We start from the raw sequence: 25659 nt of genomic DNA, 5'->3' as shown, positions 1-25659 counted from the left end.
CAAGTTAAGAGTTGGATTTCCTGAAATTGTTGATCTGGATGAAAGTGCAGGCGCCCCCTCCCCCTTGCTCTCCTCCCCAGCAGAGTGCGAGTCGCTGCAGGGGAGGAGGAGTGGGAGGGGTTGAGGTGGGGTGAGGTGGGGTAGGGGCTGCAGGAGAAAAACTAAAGCGATGAGCACAGGACAGGAAAAGTGGGAGGAGGAGGAGGAGGAGGAGGAGGAGGAGGAGGAGGAGGAGAAGACGAAGCAGGGGGAGGAGGCGGCCTTGAGAGGAGAGAGGAGGGAAACGTGTCACCAGCCCGGCTCGGGGAGCTCCGCGGCCGCGGCGTTTGTGGACCCGCGCTGGGGGACCCGAGGCCAGACGGGACCCCGCGGATGCCAGCGCCGCGCAGGGAGGGAGGAGGGAGAGCTGGGCAGAGCGCGGCGGGAGAGCCATCCAGGTCCCTCGTTGCTCTTTGGTGAGAAAACTTTCTCGGGAACACCGGAAACTTTGTCCTGGGCGCGCAGAGGGGAGCTGCGGGTGTGTGCGACTCGAGGTGACTCAGCCCCGGGACCCCCAGGGGGGGAGTGGGGAAGTCCCCGGGAGGGGCTGGCGTTGTCGGCTCAGCAACCGCTCTGGATTGAGAACGAAATCGCCGTGGACTCCGCTCACAGGCTTGCGGGGCGCGGGCAGGGGGTGCTTGGGGAGAGCGTCACATTTGGGGGCAGCCGGATGGGGACCCCCGTGCGGTTAAGGATCCTCGGATCCCACGCAGCAGGCGGGCGTAGAGTACCGAACGGGCGACCCCCGAGTTGAGGCGGGGGGAAGCGGTGCCCAGCGTCTGCGGCTTAGCGCGGGTTGGGGGCGAGGGGATGCCGCCGACCGCGGGACCCAGGCTGGGCCAGGAGATCGAAAAAGAAAGTTTGCTTGCTTGCCTCTCTAGTTGTCCCTCGGCCCCAGGGTGCAAATCTAAAGAGCTGCCCCGGCTGGGGCGCGGGCGATTGGGAGCCCAGGAACAGCCCATCTTTTCCTGCGGTCCCCCTTTTGCAGAAGCAGGCGTGGGAGGGAGGACAGCCGTTTTGTCCCGCGGGCCACTGGGCTCCGCCGACTGGGGCGGGCCGGGGCGCAGCCCGCGGGACACCCGGCTGGGGCGGGCGGCTGTCGGCGTCAGCCGCACCCCGGTTCCGCGTCGGCTTTCCAGCCCGCCCTCCATTTGGCGAGGCTTTCTCCTGCGCGCCTACTGTGCGCACGCGGGCTGCCCCCTGCGCGCTGGGGGGCGCTCTGCAGCCCCGGCTCCCGGGGCCGCGACCCTCCCTCGCCGCCCTCTGCCCCTGTTCCCGAGGGCGGGCGCCCCGGGTCAGATCAGGCTGTGTGCTTGCAAACTGTGCTTCAGGAATCGGTTCTGGGGTACCTCCCTGTTTGGCAACAGGGTTTTTCCCCTGTTGTAGCCAGCCCCTGCCCTCGGTCACATGCCGCCGCCTCTTCCTCCGCGGTGCCGGGAGCCCGCGTTTTGTTTGTCAGCAGTAAAGCGGTGAGTATTTATAGACGCCGCTGCAGTCCTGCGGTATGTAAGGTTTCAATTACTGCGATGCGCCCCACAAGACGGAAGGCTCACGCGCGGCAGCTCAGAGGCACGTTTACAACGGAGACCCGCATGGAAAAAAACTCTGTGCTGGAGTCTCCGGGCATCCCTCCTGGGGCGGGGTTCTGGACCTGTTGCCCGCGTGCAAATTCAAATGGCCCACGGGGAGGACCAAAGCAGTCAAGGACGCCGATGGTCCACACTGCCTCCATAGTCTGCCCTGCTTCCCCTCAAACGGTGCTCGCGGATCAAGCCTCGAACACTGCCTTTTTCGACCTCCCTTTGGTAATCCTGACCACCGTGGGTTGCTGTCATGACATTTCGTTGGCCTACACGCTGCAGAATGTCCCAGTGCTGCTCTCTGGGGAAAGGCTGCTCTTGACACCATAAAGCAGCAAGTGGATCAGGAGGGGAAATGGAGCTTGCAGAAGCTAATTTAGCCACACATTAAATTTAGCCCCTGGTGAGTTCTCTACCGCTGAGAAAGGTGACTGAGAAAGGTGTGGTGGGACCCTCCTCTCCGTGGAACCTGACTGGTAGGTTTTCTCTGGTGGCAGCGTGGAGCCCTTCTAAGCCACGAAGGGTGCTGTTGAGAGCTTTTTCTACAGGAATCTAGCAGATACAGGAAACAGTGCTTGATCAATCCACAAAATCATCTTCAGTGTTTCCAACCACAACCATTGATTGTCCTTTTGGGATTTTATTAATGCTTCTTCTAACATCCAGAACCACGAATAGTGTAAAAAAGAAAGGCCTTAGCAATGAGCTAGTCTAACTGGTTTATTTCTCTAGAGCCTAGTTGAGACTACCATGTTTCTCAAGGAGAAGACCTCATTTCGTTCACAACCAGAAGTTCACGCATATGTATTTATTTCAGTGGGTGAGATTTCAATAATGGTTATTATTTGAACATTATACAGATGTTCCCTTTATTTAAAAAAGGAGGAAGGGGACAAACACCTCTTGAGTTCTTATTATGTCTTAAACTTGGCCCTAAGAGACATTGACGATGTTGTATAATCTGCACCAAAACAATGTTTAGATAGGTGCTATTACATCTCCATGACTATAACAATGAGCCCACTGAGGCTTAGAGAACTTGGGTAGTTTGTTCAAAGTCACACACATGCAGGGGTGGAGCTTAGGGTGAGTTCTGGGTCTGCTACTCCAGGCTTATAGTGGCAGCCAGTATTGGAGATGACTTTCCCTCCAGTTCCTCAGCTGTTAATTAGATCATCTTATGGTCGAATAACTTGGTGGCTTTTTCTTTCTTTTTCTCTGTGTCGCATAATATCACAGAATGGCTCAATTGTTGAAGAAAAAAAAATCCTAATCTTACATTTAGAAAACTGTTCCACTGCTATTGACAATTTCATTCTGGGAGCCCAGACCCCAATGTCATAATCTTCAGTGTGTTCACTAACAGTGTGTGTGCAACATTTAAACCATTTATCTGTGGAAAATTGGATTGTTAGGACTTTATGGATTTCTTCATTATTTCTCTTTTCTAATTACTTCCTGTGGTCATTCCTTTTGTAGTGCCCTTGTACAAGATCAAGTATACTGAAATCTTTCTTGAATTTCAGATTGAATTGAATTGAACTGACTTTTTCCTATACTGAAATCTTTCTTGAATTTCAGATTGAATTGAATTGAACTGACTTTTTCCCTTTAATTGTTTTTGCAGAGCTAGACCAATACAGAATTGATTTGAGAAATAGAGTGTGGGCCCCTCAAAGATCCCTACTGTGTTTAATGTTTGCCATTAAAAGTTTGTTCTCTAGGGGCACCTGGGTGGCTCAGTCGGTTAAGCCTCCGACTTCAGCTCGGGTCACGATCTCTCGGTCCGTGAGTTTGAGCCCCGCATCGGGCTCTGGGCTCTGGGCTGATGGCTCGGAGCCTGGAGCCTGCTTCCGATTCTGTGTCTCCCTCTCTCTCTGCCCCTCCCCCGTTCATGCTCTGTCTCTCTCTGTCTCAAAAAATAAATAAAACGTTAAAAAAAATTTAAAAAAAAAAGTTTGTTCTCTAGAACTGCCTCTCTATATGCAAATGTTAAAAGTAATGCTTGCTGAAAAGTATCATCTGTTAACAAGTCGGTGTGAATATCTCTATTGCTGAAGGAAGGTTGAGAACACAATATTTTGTGGATTTTATACTGGGTTAGGAATTTGGGAACAGAGAGAGTGATATCCTGATAAGCAGAAAGCAAGTTTTTACAAAGGAAGATTGCACTTTGGAACCAGAAAGGAGGTTGGGAGTGCAAATGATGCAAAGCAGTGATGAGACAACAGAGGTGAACTTGAGTTAATTAACATTTTTGTCAGGGACTGGGGATCCAAGGTTTACTTTGAAACTTACTCAGTTAAAACAAACAAGCCAACTTATGTATTGGGCAACTATTATGAGCCAGGTACAATCATGGTAATGTTATTTGAGCCTCTCAGCAACGCAAGCAGGTGAATATTCTTTTCTCTATGTTGAGATGGGAAAATGGAGGCTCAGAGACGTTAATTACTTTCCTGATGTAACACAGCCATTAACTCAAGCCCCTTGTCCTCTGCAGCACATTTTGATATCTATCCTTGAAGGCCTTTCATGAAAAATCTAGGGTGCCAAGTACTCAAGAAAGGCCTGGCGGTTCACATGGAAGTTCCTGGATCAGAAGTGGGTGCAAGGGCAGTGTGGGAGCTCTAAAATGAGGGGTTAGGAGGTGGGTGAACAGTGGAGGAACTGAAGGGACAGTGTGGATCATTCTGACAGTTGTTATTCCATGGAAGAAGGAGAGAAGCCCTGCAGATACTTTGAATATAGAGAATTGGTAGCATTGGTCTGGCAGGGGATGGCTGTCACACTGTACAAGACCTGGAAATTGGCATGCCGCACGACGTACCCAGAGGGGGGACCCCCATCTCCCTCAGCATACCTTCTGTTGTGATGATGCCTGGTTAGGAGCCCCAGTTCGTAGGCAATATAATTTAGGGAGCTTGTGAGACCTGTTTCCATTTTAATTGGACTTGGCCCTTTGTGGTAATAGTCACCCAATCTCTGGCTTTAAATATTCTTTTTTTATGCTTTGCCAGTTTATGGCCTTTGTAGATCAATCCTTGGATTCCATTTAGAGGAGAGAGAGGGAGGAAAAAACCAGCAAAGGTTAGTGATTACCTAAATTGGATTAAGTTCTGTCTCGCAGCGTTTAAAGAAATGCTGCTTGCTCTCTAATTACCGTCAACTAGGAATTTAAACGGTCTATTAAATTTAAGCTGACTTTTTTTTTTTTTTAATCCAGGATAGTTCTAGTTCTAACATATTCCGGGATTTTGGAAGCTTTTTTTTATATTCTTTAAGTGTGGAGAGGGCGTTCTCTTGTTCCCCACCTTTTGAAAATATTACATTTCTGTAGCAGGATAATGAATGATGTTATTATATACCTGCTTCATTGAGAAGCACACTCACAGCCAGGTTCATCCAGCTTTGTCAGACTCTGGAAAGCAAGCCAGTGGGATGAATTCTTTGTCAGAAATTTAGGAGCGCCTGGGTGGCTCAGGTTCGACTTCGGCTCAGGTCATGATCTCACGGTTCGTGAGTTCGAGGCGCACATCAGGCTCTCTGCTGACAGCTTGGAGCCTGGAGCCTGCTTCAGATTCTGTCTCAATCTCTCCGCACCGTCCCCCTCAAATATAAAAAATAAAACATAAGAAGTTTCTTTTAAAATAAAAAAAAATAAATTTAGGGACACCTATGTGAAGGATGGGGTATGGCTTCCTCCTTTATCTCTGTAGTGAAAGAATAGGCCTATGATGCAAATCAGCCACCTTTACTCTGCTTGAGCTTTGAATAGAAAATATGAGTTATTCTTTGTCGGAGTGGGTGGTGGGTATGCTCTGGGGCTGAGACTAGGTAGGCATCAAGGCTGCAACCTTGAAGGGCATGACCCCGAGAGACAGGGCCTTACTTGCCTCCTCCTCTCGTGGGCCCTGGTGTGCTTATGATGAACTGCACCCAGAGGGTTTCAGTGAGTGGTAGAATTCACCAAAAGATCTCTCCTTCTTTTGACCATGGCCTATGGGAAGATAGGGTCAACCCCTAAACAACCTATCGTAAGTATTTGTACGATTGATTTTGTGTATAATTGTACATTACCTAAAAGCATGGATTTACCTCTCTAGGCTTTCATTCTTGTTTCCTCTCCTCAATTTTGGGGTACAAATAGATGATTTTTCGAATGCATTCATCAGTGTTCTGGTTTCGCTTTAGCTCGTTGCCAAATGGCAGCAACATCTCCAGTTTCCCGCTTCTCTTTACCTGTTACAGAACTTTGTCCAGCTTGGCTCGTTCCTTTTGATGCACGCTGAGTTCAGTGTCTTGTTGAAGGCGTCTGTGACTACGGTTACGTTTTTAGTAAACGCTAGGATGAAGGAACCGCTTTGGGCTCCCTCGTTCAGGAACTAGAGTATATATATGTCAGCTTGAGCTGAGCCTGGGAGGGCACCTGAAGGAAGCATTTGTTTTTGTCTTCTTCCCAGGGACTGGGGGCCAGAGTCCAGCAAGCGCTGGGATGTGTGTGTATGTTGTTCTGAACTAAGCTGCCTCAGACCCTGTCACAACCTGCTCGTGACCTCAGCCGCGTAAATCCTCCCTGGAAACCCATTCACGCTTGCTGTTTAATTCCAAATACTCCTTTGGAAGTGGTTTACCTTAATCCCCCAGACGTCTTTGGGGGAGATCACGTCAACCGTGCCATCATTTTGGGGAATTCTGCCCAGTGTGCCAGCTGCTGGAGTCCACCACTGTGGGGGTGTATGGCCCCTTTCGCTGTAAAGTATCTGGAGGCAAAATTAGTGGGTGAGCAAGGTGATCCCTTGTGGCGTTCTGAGAAAATGAAAAAAAAGAAAATTCTTGCCAGCGGAACAATTGATTCCTTTCAAGATACCTCGAAAGGTGTCGGTGTCAACTTTGAAGAGCGGGGAGCTGGTGAAAGAGTCCCCGCATTGGGGCTAGCTGGCATCTTGGAGACAACGCAGGTCAAGGAACTGAGATCTGAATCCTGATCTCCATTCTGCCAGGGGCAAGCTGTACGAGTTGCTCGATTGCTCTGGGTGTCAGTTTTCCTAGCTACAAAATAATGGGATTGGCCTACTGCTGGTCTGTTAAAATTTAAAAATTGGGAGACTTGACATCTAAACTCAGGTTTCCAGCTTTAAAAAAAAAAAAGCGGGGGGTGGGGGGACTGGATTCTCTAACGCGGTGGCGTTCCCTGCCTTGGTCCCACTGAGAATCGAGTTTACTGTGCTGGCTTCAGGCCTTCCTGTCTTTGTCTTTAATCGTGACCAACTTATTATTCTCTCTCTTCTTGTTTCTTTATTATTGGTAAGACTATATCTGGCTTGTCTTTGTGTTCGGGATAGTAGGTGCTCATGAAATATTTGTTGAAATGTGTGGGTTTTTTTCATTCCTGTCCTTGTCTGTCACAAATGAAAAAGGATACTCAAGCTTGGGAAGTGCTTACCTATGAAAGCTTGTGTTTCCTTCCCCAGATTTCCTTTCTAGGCTCCAGTGTCCATGTTCTTTAGAGGAAGAAAATGGAGAGCCTTATTTTTCAGTTGACCGCATATTAGCCTTGCCTTGTAAACTGGAAAAGGCAAGCTAACCTTTCCGCCTCAATCTTGTCTCAACTGCCGTTCTTCCCTCATAGTCGTCAGCTTGCATGTATAATGTTAACTTCTGAGTGTTTACAATGAGCCCCTGAGCCCCACAGAAGCACGTATTTTATTCTTCTTTACCCTCTATGCTTCCTCTTCTCAGATCCTGGCACACACCCAGACCTCCTAATGTTTGGTTGTTGAATGAAATGGAGTTGACCTCATGAGCTCCGTGAAGTGATCAGATCCCGAGAGCCTCTTCGGTTTTCTGAGTCTCTGTGCAGTGCTCTTTACACCTGGCTACGTGTCATGAAGAGAAATTTCCTTTCCCTTGATCCCATTTTCTTATGAAAAAGCATTTCATCCATGGGAGGGTGAAGCTCCTTTTGAACAAACAGCACAAGTTAATCTGGAGCACGCTTCCCCACACGGAGAGCTCTTGTCTGCCGGGCAGTAGCTTTTGTCCGCTGTGTCCCCCACCGGGGTTTTAGAGGGTACGTGTCAGAAATGCGATTGCTCACGTAATGGTCAGTCTCAGCCACTGCTTGTGTCTAGACTTTTCAGTTTATCATCTGGTAGGCCCTGTGGAATCGTTCTGGATGGCATTTATGGGCCACACCCTAACAATTTGCACTCCAAGAAACTTAATGCTTAAAGTGGGGCTTAGAGATGAGTAACTGAGATGTGTTGCTCTTCCCCACAGTTTTGCTTGAGTTGTACCAGAGGAGGGGATTTTTCTGGTGATTACATAGTGGTTTGCAGGCCAGGCTGATGGTGATGATCTGATGAATAATTACTGCTAGCTGCATCTGAATCGTCAGTGCTTTGAGTCGTGTGGGCACTAAGAAAACTTTGCTAAGCAAAGATAAGGGCTTGAGCTTGCATCCTGTTTGCGCTAATATTTACTGTTGCCTAAGTTCAGATTCTCAAGACTCTGTGTCTGCATTGGTGTCCAGTGTGAGCACTGAGAAAGTGGTCTCATTCTTCCTGTGGAGCCTTTTGCATAGTCCACACTTGACCCTTGACATCTTCTTGCTTGTGGGAGTGTCTGTCCCTCAGCTGGCTTTTGTCTCCTAAGCGTTGTGAAGTTTGGTCCTTAAAACAAACGCTCTGTGCTATGCAGCAGACACCTGTCCCCTGCCATGTCTGTAGGCTCCACTGACCGGCACACAGACCCAGGATTCCTGGCCCACGCGGCTGAGCTCCACATTCCTGTGGACAGTAATACTTAGGTGGACTCCAGTTCAGTCATCTGGGAAGGGAATTTTCCTGGTTTCTGAAAAATAGGAAGCCTGTTCTGCCCGGTGGCCTAGAAGCCACATGTCACTCCATCATTCAGAGATGTGGTTGTGGTTGTTGTTTTAATTTATTTATTTGGAGAGAGAGAATCCCAGGCAGGCTCCGAGCAGTGAGCAAAGAGCCCAATGTGGGGCTTGATCCCACGAACTGTGAGACTATGACCTGAGCCGAAATCCAGAGTTGGAGGCTCACCTGACCGAGCCCCCCAGGGGCCCTGGAGATGTTTACCTTGTATGTGCCCGGCACTGTGCTTGCAGTGGGATACAGCAGGGAGGAAGAGAGGCAGGTCTTGGGCTTTGAGGAACTTACACGCCATCGGGGCTAGTCAGTGAACAAGTAAACAAACACGATGACCTCACAAGCTGGTAAGGGCCTGAGAAACAAAAGCCTCATCCTGTGAGAGACTGAGTGTTCCTCATGCCCGGGCCCGGCAAGAAGCTGGTGATGAAGGGAAGCCGTGGGTGACGGTCACCTCTTACCTCTGCGTGTGGCAGACGTGAGTGTTGCTTAAAACAGGCGGTGTAGGAGGTCAGGCCCTGGAATCAGGTAGGATCTGACTCTTGGTCCCTCTTCCTCCTCTTCTGAATTTGGACAAGTTAACCCCTGTGCTTCAGTTTCTTCATCTGCGAAATGGGATGAATTAAACCTACCTTGTTACTTTCAAGTGGAGATGAACCGAGATGCTAGATGCAGATAGGGGGTTGATACCATCCCGGTCATCCTGGCCATGATGAAAAGTAGTGTATTCCTTTTTTTTTTTTTTTAATTTTATTTATTTATTTTGAGAGAGAAAGGAAGAAAGAGAGAGAGAGAGTGCACGAGCAGAGGAGGGGCAGAGAGAGAGGGAGAGAGAATCCCAAGCAGACTCCACACTTTTCGACACAGAGCCCAATGCGGGGCTTGAACCCACAAACCGTGAGATCGTGACGTGAGCCGAAATCAAGAGTTGGGACGCTCAACCAACTGAGCCATCTGGGCTCCCCAGGAGTATATGCTTTTCAGGAAAATTTTAACAAAATAGTCACGGTAGGCGATTTGCAAAATGGTCTCAGTATTCTTGAATACCTACTTCTGACTCAGTTTCCATCTGGTGAGCTGGGGTGGGGTGTGTGGGGTTCAGATCTAGTTTCCTGGGCTGGCTTGGGGGCTTCTGTTTGCTGTGTGTTTCTTCTAGAAATATCCCAAGCCAGCGAGCTGTTGGCTTGCCCTGTTTGAAGAGTGCATATGGATATGTCTATACTACAGGAGTGCTTGTGGTTCCAGAACAGAATCAGTGATGGGGTAGGACTGAGAGAAGACAGTTGATGAGGTAAGAGGCTGGTCAACTAGATGACGTGGTAGGTGGGAGCTGAAACACCAGAGGAGTCCAGTTCTGGGTTTGTGCTGTATCAGGGGGTCATCTGCTGCCACGTCTCTCAGAGGCTCTCAGTTCTGTAGGGCAATGAGGGGAGGGACTGAACATAGAGCTGGCGATGCTGAGGTAATCATGGCCACTAGCTAAGCCAGACTCTTTATTTTTCTTTAATGTTTATTTTTTGAGAGAGCGAGCATAAGCAGAGGAGGGGCAGAGAGAGAGAGGGACAGAGGATCTGAAGCGGGCTCTGTGCTGACAGGCTGACATCAGAGAGCCTGACGTGGAGCTCAAACTCACGAACGGTGAGATCATGACCCGAGCTGAAGTCCGATGCTCAACCAACTGAGCCACCCAGGTGCCCCAGGCCAGACTCTTAATCAACTGATAAGCCAGCAGACCTCAGGAAGACCACTTGTGTGCCCAAGCCCATAGTGACTGGTTTGTGAGGGCTTATGTTACACCTGACTTAGGCCCTGGGGAAGGGGTGTGAGAAGGCTGGTGGTCATAGTTGTGAGGGAGAAAATAAAGGTCCCAAACCTATATGTTAGGCCCCTAAAGTGCTAGTGGGCTTGGTGAGTTCGTTGCTAACACTTATAAATCACATGGTTTAGCATTTTAAAAAATCTGGGTTTTTGGCATCTCTGGGAAAATTCAGATCTGGCAAAACTGAACTTGTGCGCCGAGGTGGCAAAAACCAGATTGGATTGAGTAGTGACTGCCTCCTTTAGCCTGGATCCTGCCCACTCTCTGTGATGTTCCACAAAGTATGGCAAGTATGTGGCATATCATGCAGAAAGGAAAGAAATCAGTCTTCCTTTTGTTTGCTTTTTTCCCCAGGGTTTGTTTTTCTGGCCCATGTGTCCCTGTATATATACAAGGAAACTCCTGTTGTAGAATAAGTGCTAAAGAAATAAATTTGTGGGGGTGCCTGGGTGGCTCAGTCGGTTACTCATCCTTCAGATCTTCTGTCTCCCTCTCTCTCTGTCTCTCCCCTGCTTGCACACGCGTGCTCTCTCTCCCTCTGTCTCTCTCAAGAATAAATAAACATTAAAGAATGGTTATGATGGTAAATTTTAAAAAAAGAAATAAATTTATGTCGAATGAATGAATGAACGAATGAACTATAATTGATAGAGCATCGCATTTGGGATCAGAGCCAAGTTCAAATCCTCACTTCTTCTGAGCAGCTGAGGGACTTTGAACAAATCAATAACCGTTTTTTGCCTTCCTTTTGAGGAGCTGGGGGAAGGCATCACTGTTGTTTTTAGTTATTTCTTTGAATAAGTCGTACGTGTTCACGTTTCAAAATTCAAAGGCACAAACAGGTTTATGGAGAAAAATCTCCCTACTGTGTCCCTGTCACCCAGCTCTTCTCCTTGGGGGAAACAGGTGTTCTCAGTTTCTGGTTTGCCCCTTCCAGAGATTCTTTATGCCGTGCAATGAGATTTGTAAATGCTCTTTTTTGTCTGTTTTACCTAGATCGTAGCATACTGCACGTGCAGTTCTATGTTTAGCACACTTTCCTTCGGATTGGAGAGCACGCCAGTCAGTACACAGAGCCCTCCCCTTCTTTCCTAGAGCTGCACGGGCTTTCAGAGTGTGAGATACTCAAGTTCACCTAGTCGGTCCTCTGTGGCTGGGCATTTCGGTTATTTGCAACCTGTTGCTCTTGTAAAGGAGGCCGTAGTAAAAACCCTGCTTATGTAAGTCGCTGGAGGTCAGAGGGCACAGCCTTTGTCACTGTGGCAGATCTTGTCACATTTCCATCCACAGCAGCTGCCCCAAACTGCTCTGCTTCCAGTAATGTGTGAGAGTGCCTGTCGCCCAACACCCTAGTCCTCTGTCACCTCTTCAAAACGGCGAGCGTTTTGTGAAGAACAGAGTGTTACAAAAATATTGACACTAGCTATAATTTGGAGGGCCCCTTCACGGGCCCAGCTATGCTCTAGATTACCTCGTGGAGATGCATACCCCACTCATTTGAAGATAAGGCAACTTGAGGGTCCTTTACTCGGGTCACCCAGCTAATAAACTGTAGATGCTGGATTCCAGGCCAGGCTTGTCAGATTTCAGTACCAGGATATTTTCATATGGGAAAGCTTTATGTAATTTTAGGTGCTGGAATTTTCAGCTGACACATGCATGAAGTTCCTGTGTCTCCCGGTAGTACCTCTCATGTGGCTGGTTCATTTGCTCATTCATCAAGTGTCTGAAGCATTCCTGCACTGTAATAAGCACCCGAGAACAAGATAGACATAGTCCCTGCCTTTATGGACCTCACAAAAATAAGAAATAATTCTGTAGTCATTTATAGGATGACAAGACAACAAAGGAGGTGAGGAGGGTGTTCACTGGGGTCTCCTAATCAGGAGAAAAAATCAGGGGAAAGAGAGCTCTGTGAGCAAGTGCTTATCAAGATAAGTGATAAAGGGTCTGTGGGTTTGAGCCTGGAGAAGTGGATGGAAAGTATTTCACACAGAGGGCATGGTATGTGCAAAGGTCCTGGGGCAGGGAAGAACTGGTGGTGTTGGAGGAAATGAAGGAAGATCAGTGAGCTGGCATGCAGAGTAGCAGGTGGTTGGTGAAGGTAGGAGGATGGGGTATGGGGATTTATTCTAAGAGCTGTGGGGAGCCTTTGAAGGCATTGAAGTAACATGAGCACCAAGGGCCTTGGGCTGTGGGGTTCTTGTCATGGACAGTATGACCTTAGACAAGGTCAACATTGGGCACATCCATTTTCTTCTCTGTAAGGTGAGGATGGTCACAGCACACAGGGGTTTTCAAACATTTTGAGTGTTACATTCATACATATGAAATGTGCAATTCACTTAGACTCTGTACACATGGGCATGTGTGTCATATACACGTGTCCCCAAAATGTGAGGCACGCTGATATTTTCTATCCTAGTCTGTTAAAGGTTTTGGCTAAGACCCCTACAATCCTTTTAGAAACACTGAGATAATATATGTCAAGTGCATGCTTCACAGCTGGCACTCAGTAAACTGTGCTCTCACTCATCACTCATCATGATGCTGGTTGCGGTTAGAGAACACATCGGTCACGTTAAGGGACAGTATCCAAATCCTGACTGATGCTGAAGGACATTGGCTCTTCATCTCTGTGTTCAGGTCACAGGGAAAGGAGTCGCACCCAGGGCCTCCTGGCTGCAGGAACTGCTGAGGGGAACGTGGAAATTGTACCATCTGTACAGTTTCCCTGGGAACTAGCTTCTCCTTGTTTTCTGGGCGGTCACATCCGACTCCGTTTTCTTTGACTTCTTTGTTATTTACACTCAGAATGGCTTTTTCCTGGAAGCCTCAGAGTCATTATAAGCCACTCACTTCTTTATTTTAAGTTGTGCCATGGTTCTCCTTCCCTTTTCAGAGTTAAGGGTTGGAGCCTGAGTGGAATTTATTTGCATTTTCCACCAAGTGTACTGCCTTCTTCTGCCCGCGGGGCTGGTTTGCGGGGCTGTGCCCCACTCCCCGTGCCCTGGCCGCTGGGAGAAGAAAGAGAGGCACATTTTTTTTTTTTTTTTCTCTCCAAGAAACATATTCTGGATCCTGTGTGTGGCAGTTTTCTTTTTTTTTTTTAAATTTTTTTTTTTTCAACATTTTTTATTTATTTTTGGGACAGAGAGAGACAGAGCATGAACGGGGGAGGGGCAGAGAGAGAGGGAGACACAGAATCGGAAACAGGCTCCAGGCTCCGAGCCATCAGCCCAGAGCCTGACGCGGGGCTCGAACTCACGGACCGCGAGATCGTGACCTGGCTGAAGTCGGACGCTTAACCGACTGCGCCACCCAGGCGCCCCAATGTGTGGCAGTTTTCAAAGAAATCCCTGTGCGGTGAGCCTGGGAGAGTAAGGCCAGTGATAACACCCAATAACCCTGTAACCACCACATGTCCAGGACCCCGGCTTTCCTATGTCCAGGACCCCGGCTTTCCAGATCGCTGAATGTAAGCACCCAAAGCTGCACCATTTAAATCATTTTAGATGCACATTTCTCTACATGTTAACTGCATTGGCCCTTCACAGGAGAATATCCACCAAAACACCGGTTTCTTTAACTCAGAGACATTAGGCCAAGAACTTTTTGTGATGATGATGGTGGTGGCTGAGTCATGTTCCTCCCAGTACCTTAGAATGTGACTGTATTTGGAGATGGGGCCTTCAAAGAGGTGATGAAGTTAAAGTGAGCCTGTCAGGTGGGCCCTAATCCAGTCTGACTGGTGTCCTTGTAAAAGGATGCATGGACACACAGCAAGAGATGCGTGTCCACAGAAGAAAGGCCATGTGAGGACACAGCGAGAAAGTGGCCACCTGCAAGTCAAGTAGAGGCCTCAGGAGAAACCAAACCTGCTGACATCTTGATCTTGAGCTTCTCGCTTCTGGAACTGTGACAAAATCCATTTCTGGTGTTAACAGCATGCGGTCTGTGGTCTTTGGTTACAGTGGCCTGAGCAGACTGATACAGTGGTGGTGGTGGTGGTGATAGGAATAAACAACAGGTAGTATTTATCCAGCACTTACTGTATACCGGGACCATTTTAAGCCTTGCTTGAGTCATCTCATTCAACCCTCAGACCAAGCCTAAGTCACCTGCCCAGGTCACACCATAAGTGGTGGCACTCAGCCCGGCTCTGGCAGCTGTGCTCAGAACCTCCACTGTACCTGTGTCGTGCCCAGTAGTTCCCGGATCCCTGCCAGGCACTTCCTAAATCATCTTTCTCAACACCGCAACGCTCCAAGGTCACACTTCCTGTTCCCCTTTTTTCCGATGTAGAGACTGCAGTTCAGAGTGGCCCAGGGCCACACAGTGAGTGTATTTATTTCTTGTGGCTGCAATAAGACATGACCACAACCTTGGTGGCTTAAAACAACAAAAATTTATTCTGTTGTAATTTTGGATGTCAGAAGGCCAGAATCAAGGTGTCACGGGGCCATACTGCCTCCAGAGGCACGATGGGAGAATCTGCTTCTTTCTTCTAGCTGCTTCTCGTGGCTGCTGGCATTCCTTGGCTTGCAACAGCATCCCTCCAGGCTCTGCCTCTGTCTTCACATCACCTCCTCCTGTGGATCTGTGTCTCCTCTTCTGTCCCCAGTCTCCTTCTGCATCCATCTTATAAGGAGACATGTGATTATATTTATGGCCCCCCTGGATAATCCAGGATGAGCTCCATATCTCAAGATCTTTCACTTAATTATGTCATTTGCCACCTAACATAATATCTACAGGTTCTGGGGACTAGGAAGTGAGTATACCTTTGGGACACCAGTGTTTCTGCCTCTCACAGTCAGTGAGCAGCAGAATGAACATTGGTGCCAGGGCTTGCCTGATTCCCAAGCCACCCATCCTTCGGAGCTACAGGCAAGAGACCTCTCAAGTCCCTTTCTGCAGTGCTATTTCTGGCTGCCGTGGCATTGGGTGTAAGAGGCAGGATCCCTGAGACTGGCAGATATGCTCATTCTTTGCAGTAATAAAAAACTGGAGGCTACCAAAATACCCATCCATAGGGGACTGGTTAAATCAAATATGGTGTCCCCTAAATGGAATAAAGAAACCATTATAAAGAATGAAATAGATCAATCCATGGTGCTGTGGGAAGGTAGCCATGATGTGTTAAAAGGAAAGAACAAATTACCCATTTTAATTGAAATACCGTGTGTACACATCTATATGGCCTTAAAAATCACATTAAGACAAAATAAAATTAAAGTTTGCTTCCTCAGCCACACTAGCCACATTTTAAGTGCTCGATAGCCACGTGGCTGCCACAAGTAGCCACCACGTTGGACAGCACAGATATAGAACATTTCTGTCATCTTAGAAAGTTCTGGGCAGAGAGCTTCTCCACATTCAGTGGCCAGAGCCTTTCTCACTTTGTATGTTACAGGTATACGTGCATGTGTACCTTTGTCGTGATAAATAAGTAGGTGTGCTATTATGAGAAAAATAGGAACACATGGGGTTTCCAAGGAAACATTCTTTCTTAAGCAGGTGGTAGTGTATTATTGTTTACGATACATGCAATTGATTTTTTCTTTTTTAATTAGGCTTCTTGCCCAGCGGGCAGCCCCACACGGGGCTTGAACTCATGACCCTGAGATCAAGACCTGAGCTGAGATCACCTGAGATCCTCAACTAACTGAGCCACCCAGGTGCCCCTAAGATACATGTGTTTGTATGTGTCTATGAACTCTTTTTTACGTATGTTGCTTAATGAAAATATTTTAAAATATATAGGGAAAAAAGAAGAATTTCCTGGCAGGGCAGGCTTGAGGTTGGGAGACTTTGGGTGGGATCTGGTTCCCTGACCACGTAGCCTCCCAGCTATGGCCATATCACGTATCCTTAGAGTTCCGATCCTATGGAATCCCTACTCAACCTGCCTTGTAGGGTTAGGTTAAGATTTACAAGTGTGGGGCTGTGTGGAAACACTCTGAGACTGAGGGATGTCCACACGGAGGTGAAGGGTCAGTGAATAAGTGAGTTACCCAAGGCCTGAGGAGGCAAGGCGTCAGTACTCTGTGACCACAACGGCAGCTTGGAGGCCTCGCATCCTCCCGAGCGGAGTATTTTCCAGATGTTGCTGAGGTTGCCAGAAGCAGGGGGGACGTGTTCTTGTATTTCAACTGCTGTCATTGCTTGGAGATTTAGAAATAACAAAGTATTTAATTTATTTCACAAGCACTTACCTAGCACTTGCTATTTGCCGTGCACCGTCCTATCTAAGTGCTTTACAAATAGGTACTCGTTTTATCCTCACACATCCCTGAGGCAGTCACTGGCTGTGACCGTACCTGGCACCACGACAGGCAGGCAGTTGATTCCTTATTCGTTCCCGTCCTTCCTTGGTCTGTATCTTAAACAGTGAGCTTAGGCCTGGGGATACAGAGACGAGTAAGCGCTGGGGCCTCTCTTCGAGGAGTTTACAGAATGGCCCAGGTGGGGCCTGGGGAACTTTCTAGATCGGGAGTCAGGGAACCTGAGTTCTGGCCAGTGCTGGCTCTCCGACCTCAGAGACACTGGCCAGGCTCCTCTGGGCTTCACTTTTGTCGTCTATAAACGGGGGCCCCGCCCGTCTTGTCATTTTCTGACTTGTCCTATTTGGGTCAGGACATGCCTGTGCCTGAGGGGCCAGCGTGGTAGCCGGTGGATCCAGGGCGCACCGGCTTTGACCTTGAGGCTGCTCGTGTCATCCCACCAGCATTGCTGGCAGCCCCTCTCGGCAGGGCTCTGGGGGGGCCTCGTGGCTCTGTCCGGAAGCAGGAATGGTGGAAACAAAGGCGGCTTCCAATGGTCTTCAGCCAGTCAGGGTCTGAGGGTGGCAGATGGTATGGGTGAGGAATGAGTCAGAGGCACCTGCTTGTCGTGTGTGACTCTACACCCAGGGACAAGGTCATGGGAGCCGCGCTCGTTGTTCTTTTGCTGAAAATTATCCTTATTTAAAAGGGGACGCAGGCCAATGGGGCTGCCCGTCTGTGTGCCTTGCTGGATACGCAGCCCGGCTTGCAGTGGGGAGCCTGGGGGCTGCTGGCTGAGCGGCAGAGGGGGACAGGAGCCGGCCCCGTGGTCCTCAGTGTCGCACAGCCTCCTGGAGAAGTGGCTGTTGCAGCGGGAAGCCGGGAAGTAAACACCTGGATGATCCATTCAGCTCACCTTTCCACTTCCCTGCACGAGTGCCTCTGAGTGGGAGGCGGCTCCTTCACCTCGAGTCTAAGGTCCTCGTAAATGGAGTTAATATCCTGTAATTACGCAGATGTATTGCACTTAGCAGGCCCATTTAAAGAAGGGCAAAATGGGTCCTCTTTTAATAGTATGACCTTTACCAGGCAAGTTAAATCCCGAAGCCATCCGGGGTAAGGATTCTGAAGGGGCCCCATGGTTTTATTTCTTCTTTGCCTCATTCACTGATTTGCATAGATCTTTCCAAATTCTAGTGGCTCTTGCGTAGCCATTGAGACTCTCTGAAATGGAGCAGGCCTGTTTTGACTTCTGTGGTACTTACCGATAAATTTGTTACTGTTGGTTCACCCTGAGAAGCAGGTGGAAGGGCAGATCACTCGAAAAGGAAATGGTACATGAGCCTGCTTTCGTTTAAAAAATTTTTTTCCAAGAGGTAGTCCACGCCATTCCTTTTTTGGCTCTTGGTCTTGCCAGTTCATTGCCAGCGTGCCCGCTGTCTGCAGACAGCATCTGGCACCTCCCATGCCTTCTTGATGGATCGCCTGGGTGCCCATCCCCAAGCCTCAGTCCTCTGCTGACGGGAGCAGCATGTTTAACTGGGGGCGGCCCCTTGGTTCCTCCTTCTTCAGACGCTGTAGCTGGGACTGCAGAATGTACTCCCCTCTCCACCTGGAGACTGACGTGTATGGCTGGGATCCATCTTTTTCTTCCAGCACTGGTTCGTGGGAAACAGCAGCATTAGCTGGTGGGAGAGGTGGCCTTGAGAATACGTCTGGGCTCAACCCTAACCCCTTGAGAAAAAAGTGACTCTAACCTTGGTGCCGTTTCCTCTGTCCTTTACTCCGACCAGCTCCCAAACTCGTTTTAACTCAGTGATTTAGACTTTAGGTTCACTGGAGAGTCAGAGACTGAAATGAAAGGAATAGAGGCTGTGAGGAAAGCAAGCTTTGGGCTCCAGCAGAAACAGGACCACGCTCGAGGGTCTTGGGTCTGCCATTCTGCTGGACACACATCACACCATCTCATGTCGTCTCTCATCGGTCCTGTGCAGTTGGCACTGCTAACAGCTGTGGACTCTTGGACTCAGTGTGCCCAGGTCACACAGCTGGGGAGGGGCCCAGTTAAGACTCGAACCCGGGTTCACTCCAAAGCCATTGCCATTAGCCACAAAGTCATTAAGTCCTAGGAACTGCTCAGGGGACAGTATCCTTGAACCTAGTTCTGCAAGGTAGGGTAGATTTAGGTAAGCATAGGGGAAGGAAAAGGAAGGGAATTCCGGGGAAGGGAAGCAGTAAATATAGTCCAGGTGGGGAGAGGGAGGAAGCATAGGCTGGAACCATGCCTACCGGTTTGTAAGCTCCACAGGGCAGCCACCACGTTGTCCAGAGCCACCATTATATCCCGGATACGTAAGTGAGTGGCTGTTGCATAGGGTGTGGTCAATAAATATTGATTGCTTAAAAACCGAACTGCCCTACAACCCAGCAGTTGCACTACCAGGTAATTACACAAGAAATACAAAAACACTAAGTCAAAGGGATACATGCACCCGTATGTTGATAGCAGCATTATTCACAATAGCCAAACTATGGAAACACCCCAAGTGTCCGTCGACTGATGAATGGATAAAGCAGATATGGTGTATACATATATACAATGGACTATTATTCAGCCATAAAACGGACAAAATCTTGCCATTTGCAATGACATGGATGGAGCTAGAGAGTATCATGCTAAGTGAAGTAAGTCAGAGAAAGACAAATACCGTATGATTTCACCTATATGGAATTTAAGAAAACAAACAAGCAAAGGAAAAAAAAGAGGGAAGCAAATCAAGAAACAGACCCTTCACTACAGAGAACAAACTGATGGTTACCAGACGGGAGGTGGGTGAAGTAGGTGTTGGGGATTAAGAGTACACTTACTGGGGAGCCTGGGTGGCTCAGTCAGTGGATCGTCCTACTCTTGATTTCCACTCAGGTCATGATGTGAGTTCGAGCCCCACATCGGGCTCCACGCTGGTAGTACAGAGCCTGCTTGGAATTCTCTCTCTGCCCCTCCCCCCTCCAAGATAAACAAATGAAAAAAAAAAGTATACACTTCTCATGATGAGTACCGGGTGTTGTATGGAAATATTAAATCACTGTGTTGTACACCTGAATCCAATACAATGCTATAAGTTAATTAACTAGAATTAAAAGTTATTAAAAAAATAAAATCAGGAAAGAAAATAAATATTGATTGTGTGTGTGAATACACAGATAGCTGTTTTCTCAATAGACCTTGAGCCTCTTGAGGGCAGGGATCACATCTTAGAAATCTTTGGATGCTTTACAGCTCCCAGTGGTTAATAAATAATGAACACTCAGTAAATATGCTCTTACAGAATGAATGAATGAATGAATGAATGAATGGCAGGTAAGGGATGGTGGGATGTGCCTGAGTGAGGAGGTATTGATACTTTGGAAAATACTGAGCAATACACATGGGCTGGCATGCTAAGGGCATATCATGGAAGGTCTTTAGTGCCAAGAGAAGGAGTTTTTGTGTTCTCCTTGAGGCACTTTTTTTTTTTAATGTTTTTTTTTTTTAATTTTTTTTTTTAACATTTATTTATTTTTGAGACAGAGAGAGACAGAGCATGAACAGGGGAGGGGCAGAGAGAGAGGGAGACACAGAATCCGAAACAGGCCCCAGGCTCTGAGCTGTCAGCACAGAGCCTGACTCGGGGCTCGAACTCACGGACCGTGAGATCATGACCTGAGCCGAAGTCGGACGCTTAACCGACCAAGCCACCCAGGCGCCCCAATGTTTATTTATTTTTGAGAGAGACAGAGACAGAGTGTGAGTGGGGCAGGGGCAGAGAGTAAGGGAGACAGAATCCGGAGCAGGCTCCAGGCTCTGGGCAAGCTGTCAGCACAGAGCCTGACGCGGGGCTCAGACTCACAAACCACAAGATCATGACCTGAGCCAAAGTCGGAAGCTCAACCGACTGAGCCATCCAGGCGCCCCCAGGCATTTTTGAAAAAGCCATCTCTTTAATGCGCAATGTTGCAGGGTCTACAGAAACCCAGCCAGTGCCCATGCTTTGGCATTTGTAGGCATTTAGAACCACATTCAAGCACAACTTAGAAATCACTTTTCTGTAGGATTGACTCAACCTGTTCCCATTGTTGCTGCCTTCCCACTTTGGGGTAACCAGACGGAGCCCCGTATAAATGCATGAGTGGGAGCGTGTAGGGTATAGATGTTATTTCAGGACACTGGAGTTGTTTTTAACATAGCGCGGCCAGAAAATCCCAGCCAACCTCGTCTAAGAAATGTTCTGCCCGACGCGGGAGTTTTCAATAAAAGCTTTCCTCTCTTTTCAGGTGTGGGCTAAGTTTGTGGTTTTAAGAAAGCCTGAGGGCCGGAAGGCAGCCCCGGAAGAAGCCCCTGCCCGTGGGCCGCTGGAACCTTGTGGTACAGAGGAGAAGCCGTCCCCTCCCCCGGACTTATGACCCGTGGCTTCGCGCCCAGTGTGCCCACCGCGTTCCACGAGATGGGCTCCTTCCGCAGGCCCCGGCCACGCTTCATGAGCTCCCCGGTGCTCAGCGATCTGCCCCGCTTCCAAGCCACACGGCAGGCCCTGCAGCTGAGCTCCAGCTCGGCCTGGAACAGGTAACGGGGGCTGGTAGTCCTGGGGTGGAGGGCCAGGGGACTGGCTTAGCGTCTGCTCCTCCTGAGAGCCCTGCTTCAGAAGGTCGGCATTATGTATACAGGCACATTTTCTTGCGGAGACCGTATCCGCTGGCCTGCCTTGTTTGGGTGGAGACGAGGTGGGCCACCGGGGGCCTCCGGGCTACCAGAGTCTGTTAGCCAGTCCGGGACAGTTGGGTTGGAATTTACAGTGACAGTTCATGCTCCTTAGTCACGCCCAAGACTGTTCGAGTACCCAGGGCTGGGGCCATGTAAGTCACCTATAACCTATTTGGGAAGATAAGACCTGTATCTGTGAAAAGCTAAGTGAGGGGTATAAACCAAGGACTAGCCGTACCTGTGAGCCACAGGTGGATGGGAAAGGAGACACTGCGCTTTTATGGGTGTCTGGCTGACTTTTTGTACACCAAGCATCGAGTAGCGACTGAATCAACACTGCGTCTTGTGTTCCTGTGGGCTACTACTTTTCAAATCTAGCAGTTACTCTTTGGATGAATTAAATGCATCACTATTTTAAAGCATTCCTGAATTCTTTGTCCTTTGGTTCATTTTGGATTTTCTCAGTGAATGCGCACCTCTTCTGATGGGGAAGAAGAGGGGGCTGTGAAACGTTCTGCTATGGATGGATCCATGTTCTTTAAAAAAGGCTTTGGATCCTTGATAAAGACAAGATTGCAATCTGCTCCTTGCTGAAATACCTGGCTGGAGTCTCAGGGCACCTAGGGTTAAGACTTAACTGTGGCTCCTCGAGGGACTAACCCCCTATACCTCACAGGAGGGGGAATGGAAGGGGCAAGAGAGGCTGGCCTCGGTGAAACTCTTCCAAAGAAAAACTGTTTAAAGGCAAGGAATTAGCATTTTATATTAGCCCCAGGCATGGAGGCTGCCTTGTGAGGACAGGGACCTTCTAGGTGAAGGAACCCAGTTGGCTCCTGCTTGTAGCAAGCGCCATTTTGGATTCCTCCAGGCACAGATCCTGAGAGCAGATCCCACCACCTGCCCTTGATCAGTGCTGTTTGCCATCAGGGCCACCAGCGAGGCAAGCGAGGAAGACCTGCAGGCCTTTGAGAGAGTGGAGGGAGAGGAGCTGCTTTTGGATCCTTTTGGCCTCGGTCTTTGTTTCTCTCCAAGGACCCTGGGAAGGAAATGATGGTTTCCAGGGATGGAAAGTGGGCCATTTTTGTGCCATGTGCTTCCTGGCCCTTACACTTGCCTTTAGCTCAGAGCTGCTTGTTGAGTTTGCCCCAGGCAGGCAGATCCTCTAACCAGGGGTCATTTCTGTTTACCCTGTAGTGTGCAGACTGCCGTGATCAACGTCTTCAAAGGGGGTGGCTTGCAAAGCAACGAACTCTATGCACTGAACGAAAACATCAGGTACGTGGATGGCCAGGTCACGGACTATTCTCCCCTGGTGGGACTGAGCTGGGGCAGGGGGACTATCCCCCACGGGGAGCCCTATCTTAAGGTTTTTGTTTGCTTGGTTCTTGTTGCTTCTGTTGACTTTGATGTGGCTCATGTGGCTATTAAGTTCTGAGACCCTTACCTGTCTAGACTTCTGATCCATAGATGGTTCATCCATTTATTCATGTATATAACAACTGTAAGGGGGGCAGAGGGTTGATACACAGGCAGATATCACATACTGTGTAAAGATGTATTGTGCCCTCCTTAACCATTTGGTGCCATCGTAGGCAAGATGGCCTCGTGGTTGGAACCAGACTGCTTGGGATTTTGTCACTCTTAACACTTCTGTTAAGACCTGGCCAAGTGACTTACCCACTTGGTATAAAGTGGTTTATACCCCTCACTTAGCTTTTCACAGATACAGGTCTGTGACTTAACACTTCTGGCCAAGTGACTTACCAACTTCTTTGTGCCTCGGTTTCCTCTTACATGAAACAGGGATGAGAAACGTGCCTCCTTCCATAGGATTCTTTTTTTTTTTTTTTTTTTAGTGTTTTTATTTATTTTTGAGACAGAGAGAGACAGAGCATAAGCAGGGGAGGGGCAGAAAGAGAGGGAGACACAGAATCCGAAGCAGGCTCCAGGCTCCGAGCTGTCAGCACAGAGCCCGACGCAGGGCTTGAACTCACAGACTGTGGGATCATGACCTGAGCTGAAGTCGGATGCTTAACCGACTGAGCCACCCAGGTGCCCCCATAGGATTCTTATGAAGGTTTAAATCAAGTTATTCTATAAATGACCTGTTAGAACAGGGTTGGAGCACACTGAGAACTGATAGCTCTTATTACTGTCCATGTTGTCTCTGTCATTACCGTTACGTCTTGGAGATACAGCCCTCAACAGGACGTGGTCCTTGAGGGGTTTATTGCCTTCCAGGATCTTCCCAGTAGAATAGTGTCAGCTTTTCGTAAATGTATTCACTCGTTCAACAAATATTTGAGTGCCTCCTTATTGGCCAGGCACTGGAGAGACAACTTGGAGCAGAGATAGATGTGGACCCCGCTCTTCTGGCATTTATATCCAGTCAGGGAGATGATCGTTAGCCAACTAATCATACAAGTAAGATGTTAAAGAGCCGCTTTGACAGCTCCTGTGATGCAGCTGATGTGATGAAAGCATGTTAGCGTGACTTGCTCTTGCCAAGGAGTGGCAATGTCCTGCCGATGCTGTCTTCTGGAGGATCAGTGGGAATTAACTAGGTGAAGAGGGTTCCGGCTGGTGGGAACTGCAGGTGCAAAGGTCCTGTGGTGGCAGTGAGCAAGAAGCCAAAAGAAGGCCCACGTGTGTAGAATACCAGAGGCTGGGGGGTGGGTGGTTGGGTTTGTGTCTTGGTGAAATGAGGGCAGAGAGGCAGGCAGGGCCCAGAGCACTAGGACCTCCTGGGGACAGGAGGTTGTACATCAGCCGTTCTGGTGTGTTAAGTGCAGAACATCAAGGCTAAAGCCCCAACCCTGGAGGGAGCAGAACAATAAACAAGGCCATTATCTGAGTCCTGTTTACATTTAGTTAAGTCTTATTTTAAGGGTCAGTGAGGTGTTTTAAGAGCTCATTAAAACCTTTAGGGCTCCGAAATAAACCAGGCTGTGTTGAATTTCTACCCAGGAGCTTGAATTCCACCTAATAATTACACAAATATGGGAAGAGACAATAGAGCTTGTCTAGCCCAAGGCCTCCTTTTACAGAGGAGGAAACTGAGGCCCCACAAACTTGAGTGACAGGGGCAAAGCTAGGTCAGCCAACCTCTGGGTTGTAAGAAATCTATTTTACTCCAAGAACTAAGATCCTGGCCTCTCTGTGAGGGTTCTTGAGCTCACAGTGGAAGTAAAAATAAATAAAACAGTGACTCAGGAATGTGCTAATTGTTCCTCACTTTGGAAGACTGATCCTGAAATTGTACTTAAAATCTTTGTTCGTGGGCACTAGGAAAAGTACTGGCCACACCAGATTCCACCAGCCCTTTCAGCCCAGGGGCTGCTAACTCAGAAGCCTTCAGGTGCCAAGTGGGTGTTCTGAATGGGTGAGGTCGCCTGGGTGCATGGAGGTGAGAGGTCACCTTCTGATGAGAGGGGATTGCCCTGGCAGAACGCAGGGCCGGTGACATGTCAACCTATCTCTCAAACAGAATTTGAGATTTTTTTTTTGCATGAAACTTCCTGGCTTTTAAATTTGATTAAATAACCCAAAGTTCCCCCAAACATTAGTTCAGGACAAACAAAACACATCTGTGGGCTGAATGTGACCAATAGGCTACCTATTGGCAAGATGAACCACGGCGTGCATCAGGTCATTGCTGATGGGGGCTGTTGTAGCACAAAGGCCGTGTGAGGGATGGACGTTCCAGGAAAAGCTCTGGGCACCTTTCACATACATCGGCCCATTCAACTGAACTCACAGCCCTGTGAGGCGACCATGGTTCTCATAGTTTATCCATAAAATTGTGGATAAGAAAAATCAAATGACTCGTCCAAGGTCACCCAGCTGTGTAAAGGGTGCAGTCAGGATCTGAACTCCTGGCTGATTCAGGCACCTGTATTAGTTTGCTCAGGCTGCCATAACAAATACCGCAGACTGGGGGTTTAATAACAGACATTTATTTCTCACTGTTCTGGAAGCTGGGAAGTCTCAGGTCAAGATGCCAGCAGGTTCGGTCCCTGGTGAGAGTCCAGTTCCCGGCCGCCGGCTCACCGCGTCCTTATAGGCCTCTCCTTCGTATTTAGCAGCCTCTCTGTGTTTCTTCTTATAAGGCCGCTAATCCCATCTTGAGGACCCCATGCTCATGACCGCATCGGAACCTGATGACCTCCCAGAGGCCCCATCTCCAAATATCATCACTGGGAGGGTAGGGCTTTAGGTTCTTTGTACCGTATTGTAGAGTCTGAGAGGTTTTAGGCTGGAAGAAAGGTTAACCTGGTGGTCTTGGTGTTTCCTTCTGCATTCCTTCCACGAGGCCCCT

At 48.6% G+C, this 25659-nt stretch overlaps 1 protein-coding gene across 7 annotated transcripts in view; it reads left to right on the top strand.

Moving 5' to 3' along the window:
* Nucleotides 1–226: 226 nt before the first annotated feature.
* PRR5L (proline rich 5 like) overlaps nucleotides 227–25659 on the top strand; it is a 73894-nt gene continuing 48461 nt past the window's right edge. Inside the window, exons 1-4 of one of the 7 annotated variants that reach the window (XM_053899829.1) lie at nucleotides 233–455; nucleotides 15911–16015; nucleotides 20915–21203; nucleotides 22536–22616. In XM_053899829.1, the coding sequence (XP_053755804.1) occupies nucleotides 21040–21203; nucleotides 22536–22616 (245 nt within the window). In that variant the 5' untranslated portion in view covers nucleotides 233–455; nucleotides 15911–16015; nucleotides 20915–21039. Of the gene's footprint in view, nucleotides 534–619; nucleotides 1509–15910; nucleotides 16039–20914; nucleotides 21204–22535; nucleotides 22617–25659 lie in introns of those variants that run through there. The other 6 variants (XM_053899828.1, XM_053899830.1, XM_019470134.2 and 3 more) reach the window with 6 other exon arrangements.

This window comes from Panthera pardus, unplaced genomic scaffold (assembly GCF_024362965.1).
Source record: "Panthera pardus isolate Hobbes unplaced genomic scaffold, ASM2436296v1 HiC_scaffold_12, whole genome shotgun sequence".
Lineage (NCBI taxonomy): Eukaryota > Metazoa > Chordata > Mammalia > Carnivora > Felidae > Panthera > Panthera pardus.
The sequence above is the reverse complement of the archived record's forward strand: the minus strand, read 5'-3'. Positions and strand labels throughout refer to the sequence as shown.